The sequence below is a fragment of the Chaetodon auriga genome, chromosome 18, assembly GCF_051107435.1.
Source record: "Chaetodon auriga isolate fChaAug3 chromosome 18, fChaAug3.hap1, whole genome shotgun sequence".
Lineage (NCBI taxonomy): Eukaryota > Metazoa > Chordata > Actinopteri > Chaetodontiformes > Chaetodontidae > Chaetodon > Chaetodon auriga.
The window spans coordinates 18178985-18196942 of record NC_135091.1 but is presented as its reverse complement, the minus strand read 5'-3'; the positions used below and the strand labels follow the sequence as shown (position 1 = coordinate 18196942).

At 40.7% G+C, this 17958-nt stretch overlaps 3 protein-coding genes and 1 non-coding gene across 4 annotated transcripts; 1 reads left to right on the top strand and 3 right to left on the bottom strand.

Annotated features, from left to right (window-relative positions):
* Window positions 1–580: 580 nt before the first annotated feature.
* On the bottom strand, window positions 581–6348 carry mep1a.2 (meprin A, alpha (PABA peptide hydrolase), tandem duplicate 2). The gene is made up of 14 exons (XM_076756938.1): window positions 6286–6348; window positions 6153–6177; window positions 6011–6064; window positions 5882–5919; window positions 5654–5729; window positions 5440–5557; window positions 5099–5274; window positions 4395–4616; window positions 3864–4010; window positions 2657–2872; window positions 1963–2409; window positions 1455–1628; window positions 1152–1217; window positions 581–633 (listed from the first exon to the last, which is right to left on the bottom strand). Exons 1-14 carry the CDS (start codon window positions 6346–6348, stop codon window positions 581–583), a joined length of 1875 nt encoding a protein of 624 aa, XP_076613053.1.
* Window positions 6349–8516: 2168 nt separating this feature from the next.
* Window positions 8517–14053, bottom strand: LOC143336672 (meprin A subunit alpha-like). The gene is made up of 14 exons (XM_076756937.1): window positions 13997–14053; window positions 13887–13911; window positions 13749–13793; window positions 13490–13530; window positions 13160–13235; window positions 12762–12879; window positions 12395–12570; window positions 11978–12199; window positions 11708–11854; window positions 11365–11580; window positions 9820–10284; window positions 8925–9098; window positions 8710–8798; window positions 8517–8619 (listed from the first exon to the last, which is right to left on the bottom strand). Exons 1-13 carry the CDS (start codon window positions 14051–14053, stop codon window positions 8755–8757), a joined length of 1806 nt encoding a protein of 601 aa, XP_076613052.1. The 3' UTR covers window positions 8517–8619; window positions 8710–8754.
* Window positions 14054–15823: 1770 nt separating this feature from the next.
* Window positions 15824–15905, top strand: trnas-gcu (transfer RNA serine (anticodon GCU)). The gene has a single exon. It is a non-coding gene; the product is annotated as a tRNA-Ser (tRNA).
* A 189-nt stretch (window positions 15906–16094) lies between these two features.
* Window positions 16095–17570, bottom strand: LOC143336550 (protein FAM177B). The gene is made up of 5 exons (XM_076756776.1): window positions 17496–17570; window positions 17072–17233; window positions 16931–16985; window positions 16734–16828; window positions 16095–16548 (listed from the first exon to the last, which is right to left on the bottom strand). The coding sequence occupies exons 1-5, from the start codon at window positions 17520–17522 to the stop codon at window positions 16339–16341; spliced, it is 549 nt and encodes a 182-aa protein (XP_076612891.1). The 5' UTR covers window positions 17523–17570; the 3' UTR covers window positions 16095–16338.
* Between the last annotated feature and the right edge of the window lie 388 nt (window positions 17571–17958).

Here is a 17958-nt window from a genome sequence, read left to right as displayed (position 1 = left end):
GAACAGAGAAGTTTGGCTTGGTTTGATAATTTTGTTTAAAAGGACAGTGATATGAACCATAGCCTGTATACTGTGTGTGTCGAACCACTGTGTATCTGAGTAATATGTATATGAAATAATATGTAATCAATTAAAAACATGGAATATAATGTCTTTTATTGTTCATTACACTGAGCATGATTGAGACATCTTAATCCAAACTATACATTTTTCATAAAATAATTAATTTAGCAATTGCACATACTCATTTTTCATCCAAATATATATAAGATGTTCAGATCTGAGACGTCTCTAGGCTCAGACGATGGAGAAAAACTAATTATTTCATAAGGGGATGCACTAGAGATACACAGAGATCAGGCTCAGGATGCATTTGCTGTCCAAAATGTGTCTAATACTAATACTAACACTTCTCTCCCTATTGTATTGGCACCCTTTATGCCATGATTTAACCGTTGAGTGATTGTAGAGGACACATTATTCCCCTGAAAACTAAAAAAATGACGATGAAGATGGCCAGTGTTGTGTACGGTCACTGCTGCACCACCAATCAGAGCTCCCAGAACGCTTCTGTCTGTGTTCAGTTCCTCACACCTTTTTCCAGTATAGTAGGTAGTCTGGCTTGATGTGCACCTGAAAAGCAACAGAGAGAATTTTATTTATTATCTAAATGTATTTCCAGAAATATGAGTAATTGCTTTGAACTGGAGCGTCCACATGAATACACACGCTGAGCGTTTGCTGAGTCCTGTGGCCATTGGCCATATAAGAAACTGCCATTTTTACATCTCTCTTTGTATGCATATTAAACAAATATGATAAAGCATGTGAATTAGTCAGCTTTAAGGGTGCTGATAGGCATGTTATTGAACTTTGGAGAGAGCCAGGCTTGCTGTTTCCCATTGAATCTAGTCCTCATGCAAAGCTTAGCTAATTTCCTCCTGGCTCCAGCTCCGTGCTGCAGACATTAGAGCAGTATAGATATTTGCATTTGATTCTGCAAGAAAACAAACAAGCATTTTTCTCAAAATTTTTCTGCAGTTTCATTTAGTAGCTAGCTTAAGGATTGGGGTGACATGGCTTGGCAGCACATCTTTCTCTGTGTTTTGGAGCCCAGTGTCTCTTTTCCACCTTGCTGATTGGCTTCTCACCTGTGATCTCATTACTTGGTGCAGCCGAATTGACAGGAACCTCAGTCTTGATCAGGGGGGTCAAATCTACGAAATGAAACAACAGGTTAATGAAAATGTTAAATTAAATGTTAATGTTAAAAAAATGGTAACTTGGCAAGCATTTAAATGTAAGCGAAAAGTGAGACAGGATTTAAAATGACTTGTGAACATGTATTTGTGGGTAGAATTTGCATAATTTTTTTCAGAAATGTAGAAAATTAGCTGTTGTTTGGCAGACTGGTCTAGTGCAGCCAAGTAGAAGCTGATATTTCTGCTTTTCACCATTGAAGTCAGCAGTAATGATGAGGTCATCGTTCTTGAGGAAGCTCCTCCTGTGCAGATGCAAGTGAGAAATGAACGTGCTCCAGCCAAAGTCTCGACCACGGAAGCACTGGCAGCGCTCATCCCACTCTGTTTCTGAATTATTCACTGGTTTGTTCCAGTGGGAACGCGTGTCTGTGGAAAAGAAAAAAAAAACACATGTTATGCATTTCTGAATTTCACATATTTTTTGATCCAAACAGGATGTCAGGGTGGAATGATGTGAAGTGTCAAAACGCACAGCCACCAGGACACAGTCACAAGCTTTCAGAGGTCATCCACACAAAACCTAGGTTGCAGTTTTCTGTGAGGTGATGAATGAAATTCAGTTCACCATCATTGTACTGGGGCGAAGCAGAAACCTCAAAATATTGGCAAATCAAAGCAAAATCATCTGCATGGCTGTACGCAATCGTTTCATCTGCCTGGTCAGTTTTCTTTTTCCTAAACTCCAGTGATCTGCGCCTACCTGTGGTGAAGCTTCTTGTAGAGGACATCCTCAGTTTTACATCGGGTTCCTGGTCCATGGCAACAATGGTCAGCTGCCTGTTTTTGGCTGGCCACTCCATCACTGCATCATTTTCCCCACTGCAGAGGTGCATGGTCATGCCAACATAGTCTTGGTACTCAAGGTCTCTTCCATTTGGGTAAACACTGATACCAAATGAGTAACCCTCCGAGCTGAAGAAGCACTCGCTTTTCACCGAGGTGCCAGGAGGAGTGGTGTTGAGGACATTGGTGAAGTTAGGGATTCGCCAGACAGCCATTGGACAAACAGTCTCAGTAAGAGTGATGTCATCGATTAAGATGGCACCCGAGGAGCTGGATGATCCTTTGATGCCTTGAAAGAAATAACGGAACTTCTCTGTCACCTTGAGAGTCACATGGGCTATTTTCCAGGCATCATCTCCATCACCTGAAAGACAAAAAGCAGGCGATTCAGTGACAATTGTACATTTATTTTGAACTATTTAATCATTAAAAGATTTATAGGTTACTCTAGTATTATAGGTACCTCTGTATTAAATGGTGTGTTTCAAATTAATCTTACAATAATGCAATAAACTCAACCACTACATCGATGGAAAAACATTGAGTAACAACATTCTAATGAGCACTGTGCAACAGGCAGCATCTATGCTAGCATGTAAATAATAAAATACCTGTAATGGTGTGGATCTTCTTGACACTCCTCAAAGTCCCTGTCCCATCTTCAGTCCTGATCCATATTGCCAGTCGGTCCCCAGCTGCTCCGGTCATCTTGTAGAAGAACTGCAGGCACTGCTCATCTCTCATAGGGTAGAGGATACGTGACTCGAGCAAAGCACTGTTTCCAACTTCACCAGAAGACGTGTCAAACTTCATGAAGTAGCCAGAATCTAAAAAGAGAAATGGCCCTCAGTGCATATTTTGCTGATTGAGTCATATAGCTAAAAAGCTAAAAGTATTCTACTAGTGTATGAAGAGCTGCACATGAATGAGATTTTGGCCAATATTGAACAAGATATTCACTTAATTTATTCAAGCCTGTCAAATTTGAACTAATTATCTGCCCTTCTGTTATAAAAAATGTGAAGGAGACAAGTCAAACAACACTCGAATAACCGAGCATAGATGTTAAATGCTATTAAGTAATTCAGAAATAAGTAATTCAGTGTCTATTCTTTTGAGGAATGTGTTGTCTTTCTAACACTGTCACATCATGGATTAAATATAGACTTATTATAGAAATATTTTATGTAGATCTACTGTTGGACATTCAGAAGTTGTTAATGACTTTTCATTTGGAAGTTATGGCCCCTTCATGTTTGTTTATTCCTAATCTAGTCTACATGACTTGCATTATTTTGAAAATTTCAACATGTCATCTTACTCTACAGCTGACCCACCTTGGTATTTTTGTGCAGTAATACGTATCAGTCTAAATGTTTTTGTGTTTACTGTTGTGGGGACGGGGATAAACTTTATTTTTGTTTTGTTTTTTTCTTGTTAATGGAGCAATATTTTTTTAATTACCTCTAATTGTAGGAGTGAAATTACCAAACATATGGTAAACAAAACAAATTGTGCTGAATGTGCATTATTTTAGACTTTAGGTTAACTTGATATGATGCAGTTAACTTGACTGTGGTTCTTGTGGTGTGGAATAAAGTGCCGGTCTCGATGTAATTATTTCAATTTTTCAATTTTTTCAAGAAAAACATTTTAAATATATAAATCTGAGGCACAGAAAAATGAAAGATTCTCTACTCCTTTCCCAAAAAAAATCCAATTACCCTTCGTTCAGCAAAAAGAAAGACCCATAACCTCTGTAACAGTTCATAATATTGCTGTCTATGATGTACATGATGTACAAAATTCACTCAGTACCTCTGCAGCGCCCTGCCAGGGTGTGGTCTGTATCAGCCGGACTGCTCAGTGTCTGGACCCAGTCTGAGTTGTCGTCCTCATTCTGGATCATTCCACAGATGTTGATCAACTCGAAGGAACACTGGTCCAGGAGAGTGTGTGTGGTGGCTGGAACAGAACAGTTGTCAAGAATCAACCTACAAAGCTTAAAGCACGACAGAGAGTAGCAGAAGTTTGAGGGACCTACAAAGTAACTGTGGGACTTTGTTTGTCTGCCATTTGGTGCTGGGCAAGTAGCAGCCATTGGGTTTATCATAACTCATTTGCTAACTCTGGATGGTTGATGAGAGCTGGCCTGAAAACCAAAACAATGATCCAAAATAGGCTGAACTCTGTAAAGCAGAGGGGGACTGCGGGTAGGTGATCATCATCACCACGAGCAACACCTTTCACTTGAGGTACAGATTCTTAATCACTTTGCCTGCCAGGATACAGAATGTGAACCTTTGCCCTTTCTCTAACCTTTACTTAGGCGTGAAAGTAGACACTCACCACAGTCGTACATGCGGTTAAGCCTGGTGATGTCCACTTCACTGAAGTCCAGCCGCTGGCCAATCACATCATTAAAATAGGGTATAGTGGTGGTGATTGTGGGGATGGTCTCGTTCTTGTTGAAGGACAGTGGTCTGTAGTGCATGATGGACTCATAATCATACGCAGTGTTCAGATCAGTGATAAAGTCATCATCATACTTTTCGAAGTTGTGGGCGTGCCCTGTGAGGAGAGAGTAACATACAAATATGTAGAAACTGTTAAATCTCCTAGTTTTTCAAAAGTATGGTCATTTGTTGTTGTCGGTTACAGGGCCGGAACTACCATTGAGGACATCAAGGTCATGTCCTCGGAAATGACAAGAGGACTTTACTTTCTACAATTACATTTTTAGAACAAGCTGGAAGGAAGACCAAGAATGAACTTTTAATTTAAATTTTTAAGCACGTATGGGCAAGAAGAAGGAGAAAAAGAAGAAGAAGATTGCAAAGTGGAGCATTTTCTTGATAATCAAGTTGCTTCACCTGCTGAAGAAGGTTGTGTGACGTGGTTGAAAGGTCCAACTTCAGAGTGGACCAAACGGTAAAACTGTCTTTGTCAACAGTAATTTCAATCATGAATGTGACATTGGTTCAATGAATGCATGAACTGTAAAAATCATAAAACTTCTTAAATGGTGCTCTGATGAAAAAACTGTCCCCCACCTTCTTCAATCTGGTCCCACCAGATATTGACGTAGTCATCTCTATCTGAGCGAGATTGTTCATGGTAAAAGCCCAGAGCATGGAGGAGCTCATGCTGCACAACAGCCTTAGTGTCACATCCAGCACCAATGGACAGATTCTGGCCTGTTATTTCATCTCCAACATGTGACCAGCATCTGAGTTGATGGAAAATTTACATGATGACATAATCAGCCTACGGTGCTTTTACTGAGCTTTATGAAGCATTCATCACATCAGCAGTTCTCAAGTTTGATTGCATGATAGCTTAAAGTTGCGCAATGGTCAAGATCATTCAAACAGTGTGGCATGCTGCAGCTCACCCAGACTCCTTGATAAAGGAGATATAGGTGCTCTCTCCCTCATAGGGCTTGAAGTCCACACAGGATCGCAAACGGTATTCCTCAAATGCCTGGAGGATCACACCTTTAGCATTCAGGTCTAAAATGATGGAAATGAATATCCAAATCAGTGAATGTTTCATTTTTTCATCAAATTATTTGCTGGTAGAAATGTGGTATTTCATGCACAGCGTACCTAAAGAGTCAGTTAAGATATATGGGATGGGAAACTTCCATCTTTTTGTTTCATCAAGGATTGCATTTCTACTGGGCTGCAAGACAAACAGAAAGCACTGAGAATATGTTAAGTTCTAATTTTTTTTTTTTTTTTTTAACCAGGTCCTATCCAAGACAGGCAGGGGCACGAAATAATCCATAAACAACACTGACATAATCATAGTCTCTAAACAGATGGTCTTCTTACATTACCAGCGATGTCTCCCTCAAACAGGTGGTTTAAGTCTACAAATGTGAAAAACACAGGTACATCAGTCAACAAAGCACATGATCACAGCACATGTATCCAGCAGTAGACAGGGCTTAACCAGGATACCTCTATTGATCTCAGGTATGTCATCCCTCAGTTCACCAGCGTCTGCATTATCACCTGGAGGATAAATCTATTGTTAGAGCGGAAAAGTTACCAACAAATTTGTTTTATATGCATATGATCAGTAAAGTTAAGAGGAACCAACCGGTATGTGTCGGAACAGCTTGCACCTAGCACACAGAAAGAGACACATCTCAATTTAAACTCTCAGCAGGGACATTTTCTCCAATGACTTTTTCAAGTGTAATTACATTTCCAATGCTTCAAAATTTCCCTACCTTCAAAACCACAAAGAATCCAATCAGTGCAGCAATCTTCCTCAGACTGCCTCCGGAGCCCATGTTGTTGTCAAGACAGAAACGTGTTTCAGTGACAACCAGCCTTAACATATCCATAAAGACAGCAGCTGCAGGGGAACTTTGATCAGGATTATCGTGTTTGATGACTAACAGATATTTTACACCTGCCCTCACTGCCTCGTATACAACTGACATCTTGTCAGGTGTTGCAGCCTGCACAGGTGATGACAGCAGTAAACTGTTGACATTGTCTAGAGGCAATATAATCAATAATAGAGCAATATGAACGGATCTTAGCTCAATAAAACACACAGTTATGTTGTTTATGGGTTGTCCTCTGATCTCTCTGTAGCTGGGGGCAGCTGTCCTCTACCAAGTCATGTGGACTACATCTTCAGAAAGGAGTACTGTAATGCATGACAACATTTGTTTTTTTGTTTTGTTTTGTTTTTGGTTAATTTTTTTTTATTGAAAAAAAATGCCACATGACACAAATGTCAGTTTAGAAATGAAAGTCACAGTGAAAAGTGTAACAATTATATAAGAACAACATTTATGTAAGTGAAGCGCTGTCTATTCCAACATTAAGAGAAGTTCAAGAACTTTCCAAAACTACCTCTCATGGAAAACTTCATCTTCTCTTTAGAAAAGACATGGTGTGACTGAGCCACTGAGTACTGGAGGGAGCTTTCGCAAACTTCCAGTGAAGGAGAAGATGGCATCTAGCAAATAGTAAAAGCTACAATGTCCAATTAATTAGAGGAGTTTGTTCTTCTCTATTTGCATCAAAAACATATCCTCTTTGTGGTAAGTGAGGAAAATGCATGAATAATTCATTCAGTCCTCCTGTAGCAATTTACGATGTCTTCAAGGGGTGCAAAGCACAGGACAGTAAAAAGTGCTGAGGTTTCAATCTGTCCTACCATTACACCACCAAGAAGATAAGATACGATTTTACATTTTCATGGTGCTGTTATGTATCAAATGCCAACGCAGCTGATTTAGATGATATTTGAAGGAGTGCCTGAACAATTTATTATTGCAGTTTTCTAAAGTTCAAGAACTTCAAGAGACAGATTGTAAAAAACAATCAAAACTGAAGCAGCAGAGGACACCATGTCCTTGCTTTTAATCCTCAGTGAGGGTCAAACTCGTCTGATAATCAGACTGAATTTTTACTTTGCTGCATTTTATTTATTCAGCCTGTCATTGTGTCCCTGTTAGCCAGTTTCTTCGTTGGTTACTGGTTATTATGCTTGGTTTTACCCTAAAGCAACCAGTAGCAAGTGGCATATCCATCCCCACAAAGCCATTTTCAGCTGAAGCTGCGGTAGTGGTTGCTATGAGCAGCTAACTTAGTGTTTCACATTTCTCAAGGAAATATGCCATTTGAAGAGCTGTTATTTCTATGTGAGGATTTACACAACTTCTCCAAGTGTGTCTCATCTTCACTATTTTTCTGTCTCCATTTTACTTGAATGTAGCTCAATAGCATGCGACTTATGTAGGAGGGTGATGTCCCATTTCTTAGTAATACCTGCAATCCTGTCTACTAAGCTCTGATTGGTCAGTTGTTTTCTAACCAATGAACACAATGCTAGATCTATTTACATCGCTAGATGAGTCCAAGATGTGGGCTGTGAGGTCAAGACCAAGTTCCAAGAAACAGCTGGATTCTCCATTTCCCATAATGTAACCAATAACTTGTAGTCCTCAGAGTTGACAAAGCTCTTCCAGAGCCACAGAAGGCATTATACAACTGTTTTCACAGGCCGGTTGATGACTAAACAGATATCAGTGTGTTAAACTGACCTTTGGTTTAATAGTAAAAACCAAATAAATGATAAACCATTGATAAAACATCTAAATCATGTTGATTATTGGCATATTATATTAACTTATTGCATCCTTGTCTAACAAACTGAAAAACATATGTAAATACTAGTTCATCAATTTAAAACTTAAAGTATACGTTCATCCATTTCATGGCTTTAATGGTCACACACACAGCAGCCATTTTTGTAAAACAAAAGAAACATACGACAGGCTTGTTCTTAATTGAATAGCTTTTATTAAGACGGTTTAATGAGGAAGAATTTTCTGGTGACAAGTATTATTATGCATGTACAGTACTATTTCAAATAATATATATATTTATTTATACATTGCATGCTGAAAACAACTTTACATTTTGCTTTTTGTAAATTTTGTGTGGAATTCTGATATTCCGTCACAACAATAATCATCTGTTCTTCATCTTCACAGTTGTTCTTCTCATCCTAGCTGCATATGGTGCACCTGGTTATTTTAAATCTAAAAAAAAAAGAAAAAGTAATTCACATGATGATGAGTACATACAGATGTGATGTAAATTTTGAAACTGAAAAGTGGCTAATGGCTTACCTCAAGTCAATCATGATCCAAGCAGAATCCTCTGTGACCTTACTCTTATGGCTTAACAGGAACTTCTGTTTTGATCAGTGTTGTTATGTCTGGGGACAAAGAACTAATTACTTAACATACCTGCATGCTTCAGAACACCACAATGGGGACTATTATGGTTATATTTCTAAATAGGCTGCATTTTCACATACAAATACTGAACACAGACTACTAACCCTCAAAGTCGACGAAGATAATGAGGTCATCGTTCTTGAGGTAATTACGCCGTCTGAGGTCGAAGTGCTTGACAAAGTTGGACCAGCCCCATGATCCACCTCTGTAGCAATTACAGGAAGAATCGTATTTCCCCACAATAGAGGGATTGTCCCAAAAAAACTTCTCATCTGATGCTAGAGGACACAAAAAGACAAAGCCACCATGTGAGGAGTGATCCCACTATGTGCATGATAGTGTAGGCATCAAAGAACAGCTTGTGACTACATATCGTTAAAAGCTGTTGGTCTGTCAGTCTGCCACATTGATCCAGACTCAAATATCACAATAACAATTGGATGGATGGTCACTGCATTTTGTAGACATTCATGTTCAGAAATCCTAAGGACTTTGGAGATGCCCTGACTTTTCCTACAGCACCGTCACGTGGTTGACAGTTGTAGTTTTAGGTAAAATGTCTCAACTAATAAAGACATTCATGTTCCCTTCATGATAACTTGTAAAACCTCTGTTGATCCCTTTTTGTGTGTTACTTTGCTACCACTTACATGCAAAGGTTAGGATGCTAATCTGCTAAGATGTTAACTACTGCTAACACTACAATGCAGTCACTGCCATTGAGAGCGTTTTGTTTCCTCTCCAACACCTAGCAGAAATTTAGATTCCTAATCTAATCTACTTGTTAAGTTGACAGTTTTCATTGTTATCTTGTGCTCTTTTTTAAGCATTTACTTGTTTAAAGCGATCAACAGTCTCACTGTCCAGTGGAACATGGTTGCAGTTTATGAAAGGTCTGATTTACACCATCCTGCAAGAAAACATATTACTATATCTATTGCACTGTTGTTCCTTGCTCTTGTCGTAACGCCTCTGGGGATAATGGATAGGTGCACTTACTAGTCATGTTATTAGTCGTGAGGCTGCGAGCAGTGGACATCCTCAGCTTTATGTCTGCGTCTTGGTCCATCACCACCAAGGTGGCCTGTCGGTTAACGGCTGGCCACTGCATCACCGCATCATTGTCGCCACTGGTGAGGTGGAAGTACAGCCCAGTGTAGTTCCCTGTGTAATCAGTGTAAGTCGACAAAGGCATCACGCGGACCCCATAACCATAGCCCTCGGGGCTGTAGAAACGAGGGCTATCAATAACGTCTCCAACATCAGCTGTTTCCATGATCTTGGAGAAATTATGGATTGTCCACACAGCATTTGGGCAGCGTGTCTCAGTCAGGCTGATGTCATCAATGTAGATGCCACCAGTGGATGCAGCAGGATCACCTCGCAAGGCTTGGAAAGCATAGCGGAATTTCACCCCTACCTCCAATGGGACATGGGCGATCTTCCATATGCTGTCAGAATCCGCTGGGTAACAGGGAAAGGGACAAAATGACACATTTTACTGTGTGTGGCAATATTATTTGTATGTGAATAGCGGCATAGTGAAGATGTGAGGCTATGCTTAAATTAGCCCCCAGACTACAGGCTACACCATTAACTGTAAAGGAATAGTTTGACATTTTGAGAAACAGTGATATTCAGTTTCTTGCTAAGACTTGGATGAAATGATCCATACCACTCTCATATCTGTCCATTAAGTATGAATCTAGAGCCAGCAGGCAATTATCTTAGCTTGGCATAAAGGCTGGAATCAGAGGGGAAAGCTAGCCTGCCTGTGTCCAAACTTGGATAGTTAAGGAATCCCTGGCCCTAGAGTCAGCAGGTGATTATCTTAGCTTAGCAGAAAGAAAGAAAGAAAGAAAGAAAGCAGAGGGGAACATCAAGTCTGACTCGCTCCAAAGGTAAAAAAAAAAAAAAAATCTGATCGCATTTCGTTGTTTTAATCCATACTAGTGCTGAAGAATTTCTCAAAATGTTATCAAAATCACAATACAGCCAAGTGCAATAGCCAAATCGCAGGTGCTGCAATTTTTTGATGAAGGTAAATGATTATATATGTAAGTTTTGTGACTACAAATCAGTGATTTCTTACCTATCTAATTTTGGATAGGGCCAGGCTACTTTTTTCCTTTGTTTCCAGTCTTTATGCTAAGCCCACGATCTGCTGGCTGTATCATGTGTAGCATATAGACAGCTGACAGTGGTATAAATATTCTCACATGGCTGTCTGCAAGAAAGCAAATGAGGGTATTTGACCAAAGATTCCTTCCTATTCCTTTCAAATAATGATGCAGTAGCAAACTTTACCGTTCCAAACCTTTCATCACTGACTGTGTGTGAATGAGGTTATTGCTGTGTAGACAGTTAGGGGGGGGGTCTAAAATGTTTGTTTTGTGATGACCTAAAATAATTTGAATATAATTTTACCGAGCAGATAAACAAATGGCCAAATGAATATTTGCCTAGATGCAAAGCATTTACTGTGAAGCTCCTGGTAGCTGCTGTAAAGTATGTGCATTCCATTAACACTGTAACAGTATATACCATAAAAGGTGTGTATTTTCTTCACTCTACGAATGTTGCCCGTGCCGTCATCCATCTTGACCCAGATCACCAGCCTGTCCTTGGAGCTTCCAGTCATCTTGTAGAAGAACTGCAGACACTGAAGCTTCCTCTTGGGGTAGAGCGTTCGGGATTCCAGCAGAGCAGACTCCTGAGGCTTCCCGATCATGGTATCGAAGTGCATGAAGTACCCAGCGTCTGCAGAGTCAAACAAGCAGCTATTACAGCATACAGTGCAAATTCCTTTTTTTCTTATTTCTTTCAAGCTGTCTGAAATGAGAATACTCAGTAGGGGACTTTAAAAGAGACATTATTCAGTTCTGACCTCTGCATTTTCCCAGGAGTGTGTGATCCTCTGCACCCACACTGCTTTTGGTATGGACCCAGTCAGCATCATCAGTGGAGGACTGGATCATCCCGCAGATGCTGGCAGACTCAAAGGCACACTGATCCAGCAGGGTGAGAGGACCAGCTTTGGAGGTAGAGGGAGTGAGGATTAGGAGATTTAAAAAGTTTGGTCGATTTTGGGACTTTTCTACATGCTTCCTAAACATGATTTCTGTCTACTGATACTGCATTTGCAACAGATACGTACAGCAGTTGTACATCCGGTTGAGCCTGAGGGTGTCCATCTCGCTGAAGTCGAGGTACTGGCCAATGATGTTGTTGAAGACTTCGATTTTGGTGGTAACAGTGGGGGCGGAGTCGTTCTTATTGAATGAGAAGGGCCTGTAATGCATGATAGACTCGTAGTCGTACGCCGTGTTTTGATCTGTGATGAAGTCATCGTTGTACTTGTTGAAGTTGTGTTCAAATCCTGCAGAAAATTAACATTAATTTAGTCATGCCTGCGACACAAAATGCCATAATAAGGGTTAAGTACATACTATAGGTTATCATTTGTGGGTTAAAAATATCTAATGTGACAATATAAAATTCCATGGCATTACTCCCAACAGAACACAGAGGGCCAAAGAAACAAAATGATGTACAATAAAGTTAAAAGACAAACCTGGCAAAACCTGATCCAGCCAGATATCGACATAGTCATCCCTGTCGGTACGGGACTGTTCATGGTAGAATCCCAGAGCGTGGAGTAGTTCATGTTCTATCACCGCCTTGTGATCACAGCCTGGCCCCAAAGACAGAATCTGACCATCATGCTGATCACCAACGCTGGAGAAACACCTTTAACAGTAGAAGCAGTAAAACCATTGCATTTCAAAGGATAATCCAGTGATTTATTATTGCACTGCTATAAAGTTTGTGGAGTCATATGAGACAGAAATACTCTAACTCTATATACTGGGATTTATTCAGCATCAAATATCAACGGAAGATCTTGTAAATAGAGCAAACAGATGTAAGACAGGCCATACCCATCCCGCTTTTCAAACTTGATGTATGTCTTCTCTCCCTCGTAAGGCTTGAAGTCGATACAAGATTTCAGCCGATACATTTCAAAAGCCTGGTGGACGCAGCCCTTGGCGTTCAGGTCTGAGGAGTGAAAGAAACAGTCACAATAGAGGACACAATATTTTTTCATCCAGGTGGTTAGAAGAGTCACCAGATCAGCCTTAAGTGTTATTAGACAGGCGTCTGAGTTTTTCAGACGCTGGCTTTTTTATTTCCCACAGAAAATCAGGTGCTTATCTCTGTGTTGTGAATAGAATCTTAACATGAGAGGCATAAACTGTGGCTAACTCTGGGCCATATATGTGACAGTGAGTACAGTCAATACAGTTTTCACATTGTACTGAATATCAGAGAAACTCACCCAAATCATCACCCAGAATGTAAGGGATTGGCATTTTCCATCGGGATGTTGTGTCAATCAAGGCATTCCTTCCTTCCTGTAGCATAAAAGATGTAAATGAGCTTCAATTGTGACCAAACGCCAAATCATAGCCAATAAAACACACACAATAAGCCCATCATGTTATGTGAAATAGATTTTACAATGTTGTTACTCAAAAGCAAGCGGGCCGACAGTCCAAACAAAACAGAAGTCCAAAACGAGCAACAGAACAAAGCTGCCAACAACGATCAAGAAATGATGCAACAATTAAGCAAATACATTTTTTTCAGTCATAAAAATGCAACTTACCTGAATTACAATGTCCCCTTCAAACAGGTTGCCCTTTGAACCTGTAGCACCGGCACAAACAACAAATTTTATTTCACTTGCATTTGTGTGCAAGTGAGCATGGATGCCTTTCCTTATAGGCACTTTTTTTTTTTTGCTGTATTGTATTTATGCAAAGCACTTTAAATTCATTTTGGACATATGTATGTTTTTATGTGTGTGTATTGTATACTATACTGAACTGAACTGAGTTAAATTGAATTTAATTGAATTTGCTCACCGAGGTTCAGCACAGGGTTCTCATCCTCACCATTCTCGTACACCTCTGTCACACAAACACAGACACATTCAGCTCAGAGTCTTGTCACAGCCTTTCAATAACTCTTATTCATTTCACAAAAGATCGTTTTTGACTTACCATGTACCTCAGGACGAACAGGTGTCTGAATAAAATAGAATCAGTGTAAGTCATCACATAGTTAAAGGTCACATCAGATCATGCATGCTAATTAATCACTTAGTACTTACAGCATATGTAGTGGCGAGAGCCACGAGTCCAAACAATAACAGCACTCGCTCCACCATCATGCCGAGTGTCACCAAGTAAGTGCTGCTGCTTTGCTTTAAATGTGCACGTTGACGAGATATGACCTTTAAACACTTGATGAGGTTTATGTTGACCCCAAAGAGTAACTGAAGGACTCCAACTCAGCAATGTTACTGATTGCTAAACTGATTTATGAGCTGTTAGTGCATGTGCATAAAGCTGCATGCACTTTGTTTTACAGTCTGTCATCTGGCCTGTTATCTTATCTTGTTTATAACATCCCATAGCATCCCTAAACAGGGCTTCAGTTAAAATGCTGGTTTTAATGTGTATTTTGTTCTCAGTGAGAGGTCAGTCAGTGAGTAAATCTGTTGCTGCAGTCATCTCATTCAACCACTAGATGGCAACAAACACCCGGACCAGCACCGTTCAGTGTATTTGTGAATTTGAAAGTGCAGTACCTGTGACACTGATTCACACACCCGCAGAGGAGAAGATAGACCTCAAACAGTGGCATAGCCAGGATTTTGCCACGTGTGTGTGTGTGTGTGTGAGAGGGAGGGAGGAAGCGAGAGAGAGAGAGAGAGAGAGAGAGAGATAGAGAGAGAGAGAGAGAGAGAGAGAGATGAACTCGGAGCTAAATCCGTCCCGATGGCCACGGAATTGGGAAGAAAGCGGGGAGAGTGGGAGAGAGAGAGAGCATGTGCATGAGGTTGTGGTGAGCGTTATCATGACTCTCAACAGCTTGTTGACTCCCGGAAAATGTCCGGCGGACAGCTGTCCATCATCTCTACCAGGGACGCAAACTCATTCCCTAACGCAACTTTCCTTTCAAATTAATGCCGGGCACTTCTGATAGGGTGGGCCAGCTATCAATCATAGTGGCACTGGCCCACATTGGCCTTTATGTGGATACGCCACTGACCCGAAGTGTGGATGCGCAGCTGGTTTTATAGTTGTGGATTCATGCTTTGACAGTTCCAAAACTGCTAATGCAACTTTCACTGCTCTTCAGTATAACTGTCCATATAAAATGGTTCATGTATTGTTACATACCTGTCTCGCTCACACAGCCTCTTACTTGCACTTGGTTGTTGTTTTATTTTATTCCATGAGTTCTCCCTTTAACAATCTGGATGTCATTTTCTTGAGCTCAGGTGAAACGCCAGATGGATAGAAGCAGTGATGTCGTACATGATAAAACAGAGACGCAAGGAGACTGAAGGAAACAAACGTGATGCAAAATAAGATTCTGCCTCCAAACAAGTTGCTGTGAGTTCCTGGTTCTGCACGTTGTACGCTTGTATCATAGAAACACAAGTCATTAGTAACCATCGAGCATGACGAAGTTTGTCAAAATCACTGAGTTAACTAGGAACTTAACGGCACGGCAGCTAACGTTTTTAAAGTTCTAGTTAACTTGGTCGTGTGGCAAAAACTGTTCGCTAATTATTATAGTAACTGTTAGCTAATGTTACTTATTAACGTCATAAACGTGATTCAGTTGTCACCGGGCTTGCTTAGCAATGAAACAGGAGATATTGCAGATGCACATCCACAGCTTTTAAACTTGTAGCTAACGTTAGCTTGTCGTATTAGCACATTAGCATAGCTTACTAGCACCTTAGCTGACGTCGGCAAGATGTTCCTGCCATAGCTAGGTTAGCTTTCATAACATGAGTTTTTTGCAACGTGTTCACGAAGCGTGGCTGAATAAGCGAACGTTGCGATGAGCATATCCTAACCCTAACCTAACCCCTAGGAATGTAACATTGATAAGGACATTAGATGACGTATAAGGTATCGCAGACGAGGTGGCCGAGTGGTTAAGGCGATGGACTGCTAATCCATTGTGCTCTGCACGCGTGGGTTCGAATCCCATCCTCGTCGGCAACATTTAACGTTTTTTTTTTTTTATTAATCAATCACGTTTCATCAGAGCAGTGTAGTACACCGATTGGTGTTAGGTATTTATTAACATATTTTATCATCTCTTTTCTCTACAGCGGTAACAGCCAACTGCAGCATAACGCCACTCTTGGCTTAAAATGCAGTCATGATAGGGTAACTGTTGCTTCCTTTATTTTGGTTATTACACAAACAAAATCACAATCTTGCTACTTCCTTTATAGCAATAGTCATATACTGTAATCTTTATGTTTGTCCGTGTGATTTTCTTCTCCACATAGCTTTGCAGTAACATGGCTATATTACAAACAGCCCCACTAGTCTCAAAGCAAGTATTGTAAAATAATTTGTTACACACTGCACTTAAATGCTTTCACGTCAGGTCACTACCCTCATTGCCTTTCTTCTTTTGGTTTTATTCCAAATAATCCTCATCTGTTTGATAGCCTCTGTTGTGACATCCCTCATTTCTGTCCGTTTGTTTCTCGTCGCAGCTCTCCTGGGACTCCACAAGGCATCTCACGTCTCCTGTAGCTCCATAATGACTTCGTTCAGCTCCAGGAGTGAGGTGGATCATCTCTGCCCGTCCTTCCCTGAGATTGTCTGTGGTCTTGCTCCCCGTTGTCTGTGAGAGGGACAGAGGAAATGCAGAATCGTGGACAAGGAAATAACCATCCATAGGCCTGTCTGTGTACTATTAACAGCCTGGGCAATTTCATCCCATTTCCCGCCTTGACAAATCATACTATTAGTGAAGTCTCTAAGACAACTTTGTGACAGTATGTTCTGTTGCTGTTTAATTTCACATACCTTGTGGTCACGGTGATGCTGATCTATGGCATACTGATATTTGGCTGCATTCAGTCCGAGTGCACCAGCTAGTCTCTCTCCAAGAAAATCGCAAGCTGATTTTGGAGACAACAGAGTTACTCAGACTGTCTTCGTAGCTACAGTTAGGCCCACGGTTTATTTAGTATGTTTTGAATGTTAATTGTCACATTACGTACTCAGCAGTGAAATCCTCCCAACGAGAATGGCCACATTCTTGAATGAGAACCTAGTCTGAGGTGGAGGAGGCAGAAAACAGATAACATACCTGCTACTTAGTGACATCTTATATAACATGTGTTGCTTACACAGTGTCCCACCCTCTCTGCAGGTCCTCTGGAGGGACATCGGTCTGATGATGGCTCCTCTTCCTCCTCACTCTCTTCCTCCTCCAGAGTTTCACCACTGGAGAAGTGGATGATCCTCCTCTGTTTGGACACGGCAGGACTCTCAAACTCTGTCTCCTGGATGTCCGGCGGTGTCTGACAGATCGCACAGGTCTTTACATAAACTTTTGTTTGTATTCTCTTTTATTTCCAGACACACTGTCTTTATGGGACGTGATCTGTGTCCATCATGTTGTCATCTTACAGGCTTTTTTATATAAATTCTGCAGAGTGAAGTTTTACAAACAGCTAGTTGCAAACAGCTGTTAAAAGTTAACTTACACCTTTGCTGGAGTGTTACTGAAAACAACCTAAGCTAACATCTCTGTTTGTCTTGCCCCATTATTACAACACTTACTTCCTGGTGGCTGCTGTTCATTGTCATACTAAAGGTCTCTCTTTGTTGCTCCAGTGCAACACCGTCGATTCTTTCTCATGTCACGGCAGTGCTTTATGTCCATCCATGCTGGCTGTGCTACATAGAGAAAAACAACTACAGGATTCAGGATCAGTCTTGAAACCTGAGACGGACAAATAAAGCAGTGTGAGTCGTTACAGAGCTGTCGCTGTAATGCAATCAGTTTCATTCTTGGGCTCAAGGGGCTGGGCTTGTCACAGTGTGTAGAATGTCATGGCTTATTGGCAACTTTAGCCACTTAAACCTTACCTTAAACCAGTATTCCCCTTGTATTTGTCCCTTATTGGCCAGAAAGTCAGGTAAATCATTTGTTACACTCTGTCTGATATCACATCCACACATTGCATATCTGCTTGTTGCAGCACGTCTCTTCACACTTGAGTGAAACATTCAAATCCCAGGC

Bases quoted from the DNA above. Each gene is read 5' to 3' on its own strand.
- LOC143336672 (XM_076756937.1), bottom strand. From the start codon at position 14,053: ATGGTGGAGCGAGTGCTGTTATTGTTTGGACTCGTGGCTCTCGCCACT. The intron at 13,912-13,996 runs GTAAGTACTAAG...TATTTTATTCAG, and splicing joins CTCTCGCCACTACATATGCT to ACACCTGTTCGTCCTGAGGT. The intron at 11,581-11,707 runs GTCAGAACTGAA...TTGACTCTGCAG, and splicing joins ACTCCTGGGAAAATGCAGAG to ACGCTGGGTACTTCATGCAC.
- mep1a.2 (XM_076756938.1), bottom strand. From the start codon at position 6,348: ATGGGCTCCGGAGGCAGTCTGAGGAAGATTGCTGCACTGATTGGATTC. The intron at 5,558-5,653 runs GTACGCTGTGCA...CCATCATTTTAG, and splicing joins TATCTTAACTGACTCTTTAG to ACCTGAATGCTAAAGGTGTG. The intron at 5,275-5,439 runs GTGAGCTGCAGC...CCATCAACTCAG, and splicing joins TCCTTTATCAAGGAGTCTGG to ATGCTGGTCACATGTTGGAG.
- LOC143336550 (XM_076756776.1), bottom strand. From the start codon at position 17,522: ATGACAATGAACAGCAGCCACCAGGAA. The intron at 17,234-17,495 runs GTAAGTGTTGTA...GCGATCTGTCAG, and splicing joins TGAACAGCAGCCACCAGGAA to ACACCGCCGGACATCCAGGA. The intron at 16,829-16,930 runs GTACGTAATGTG...CTCCAAAATCAG, and splicing joins TGGGAGGATTTCACTGCTGA to CTTGCGATTTTCTTGGAGAG.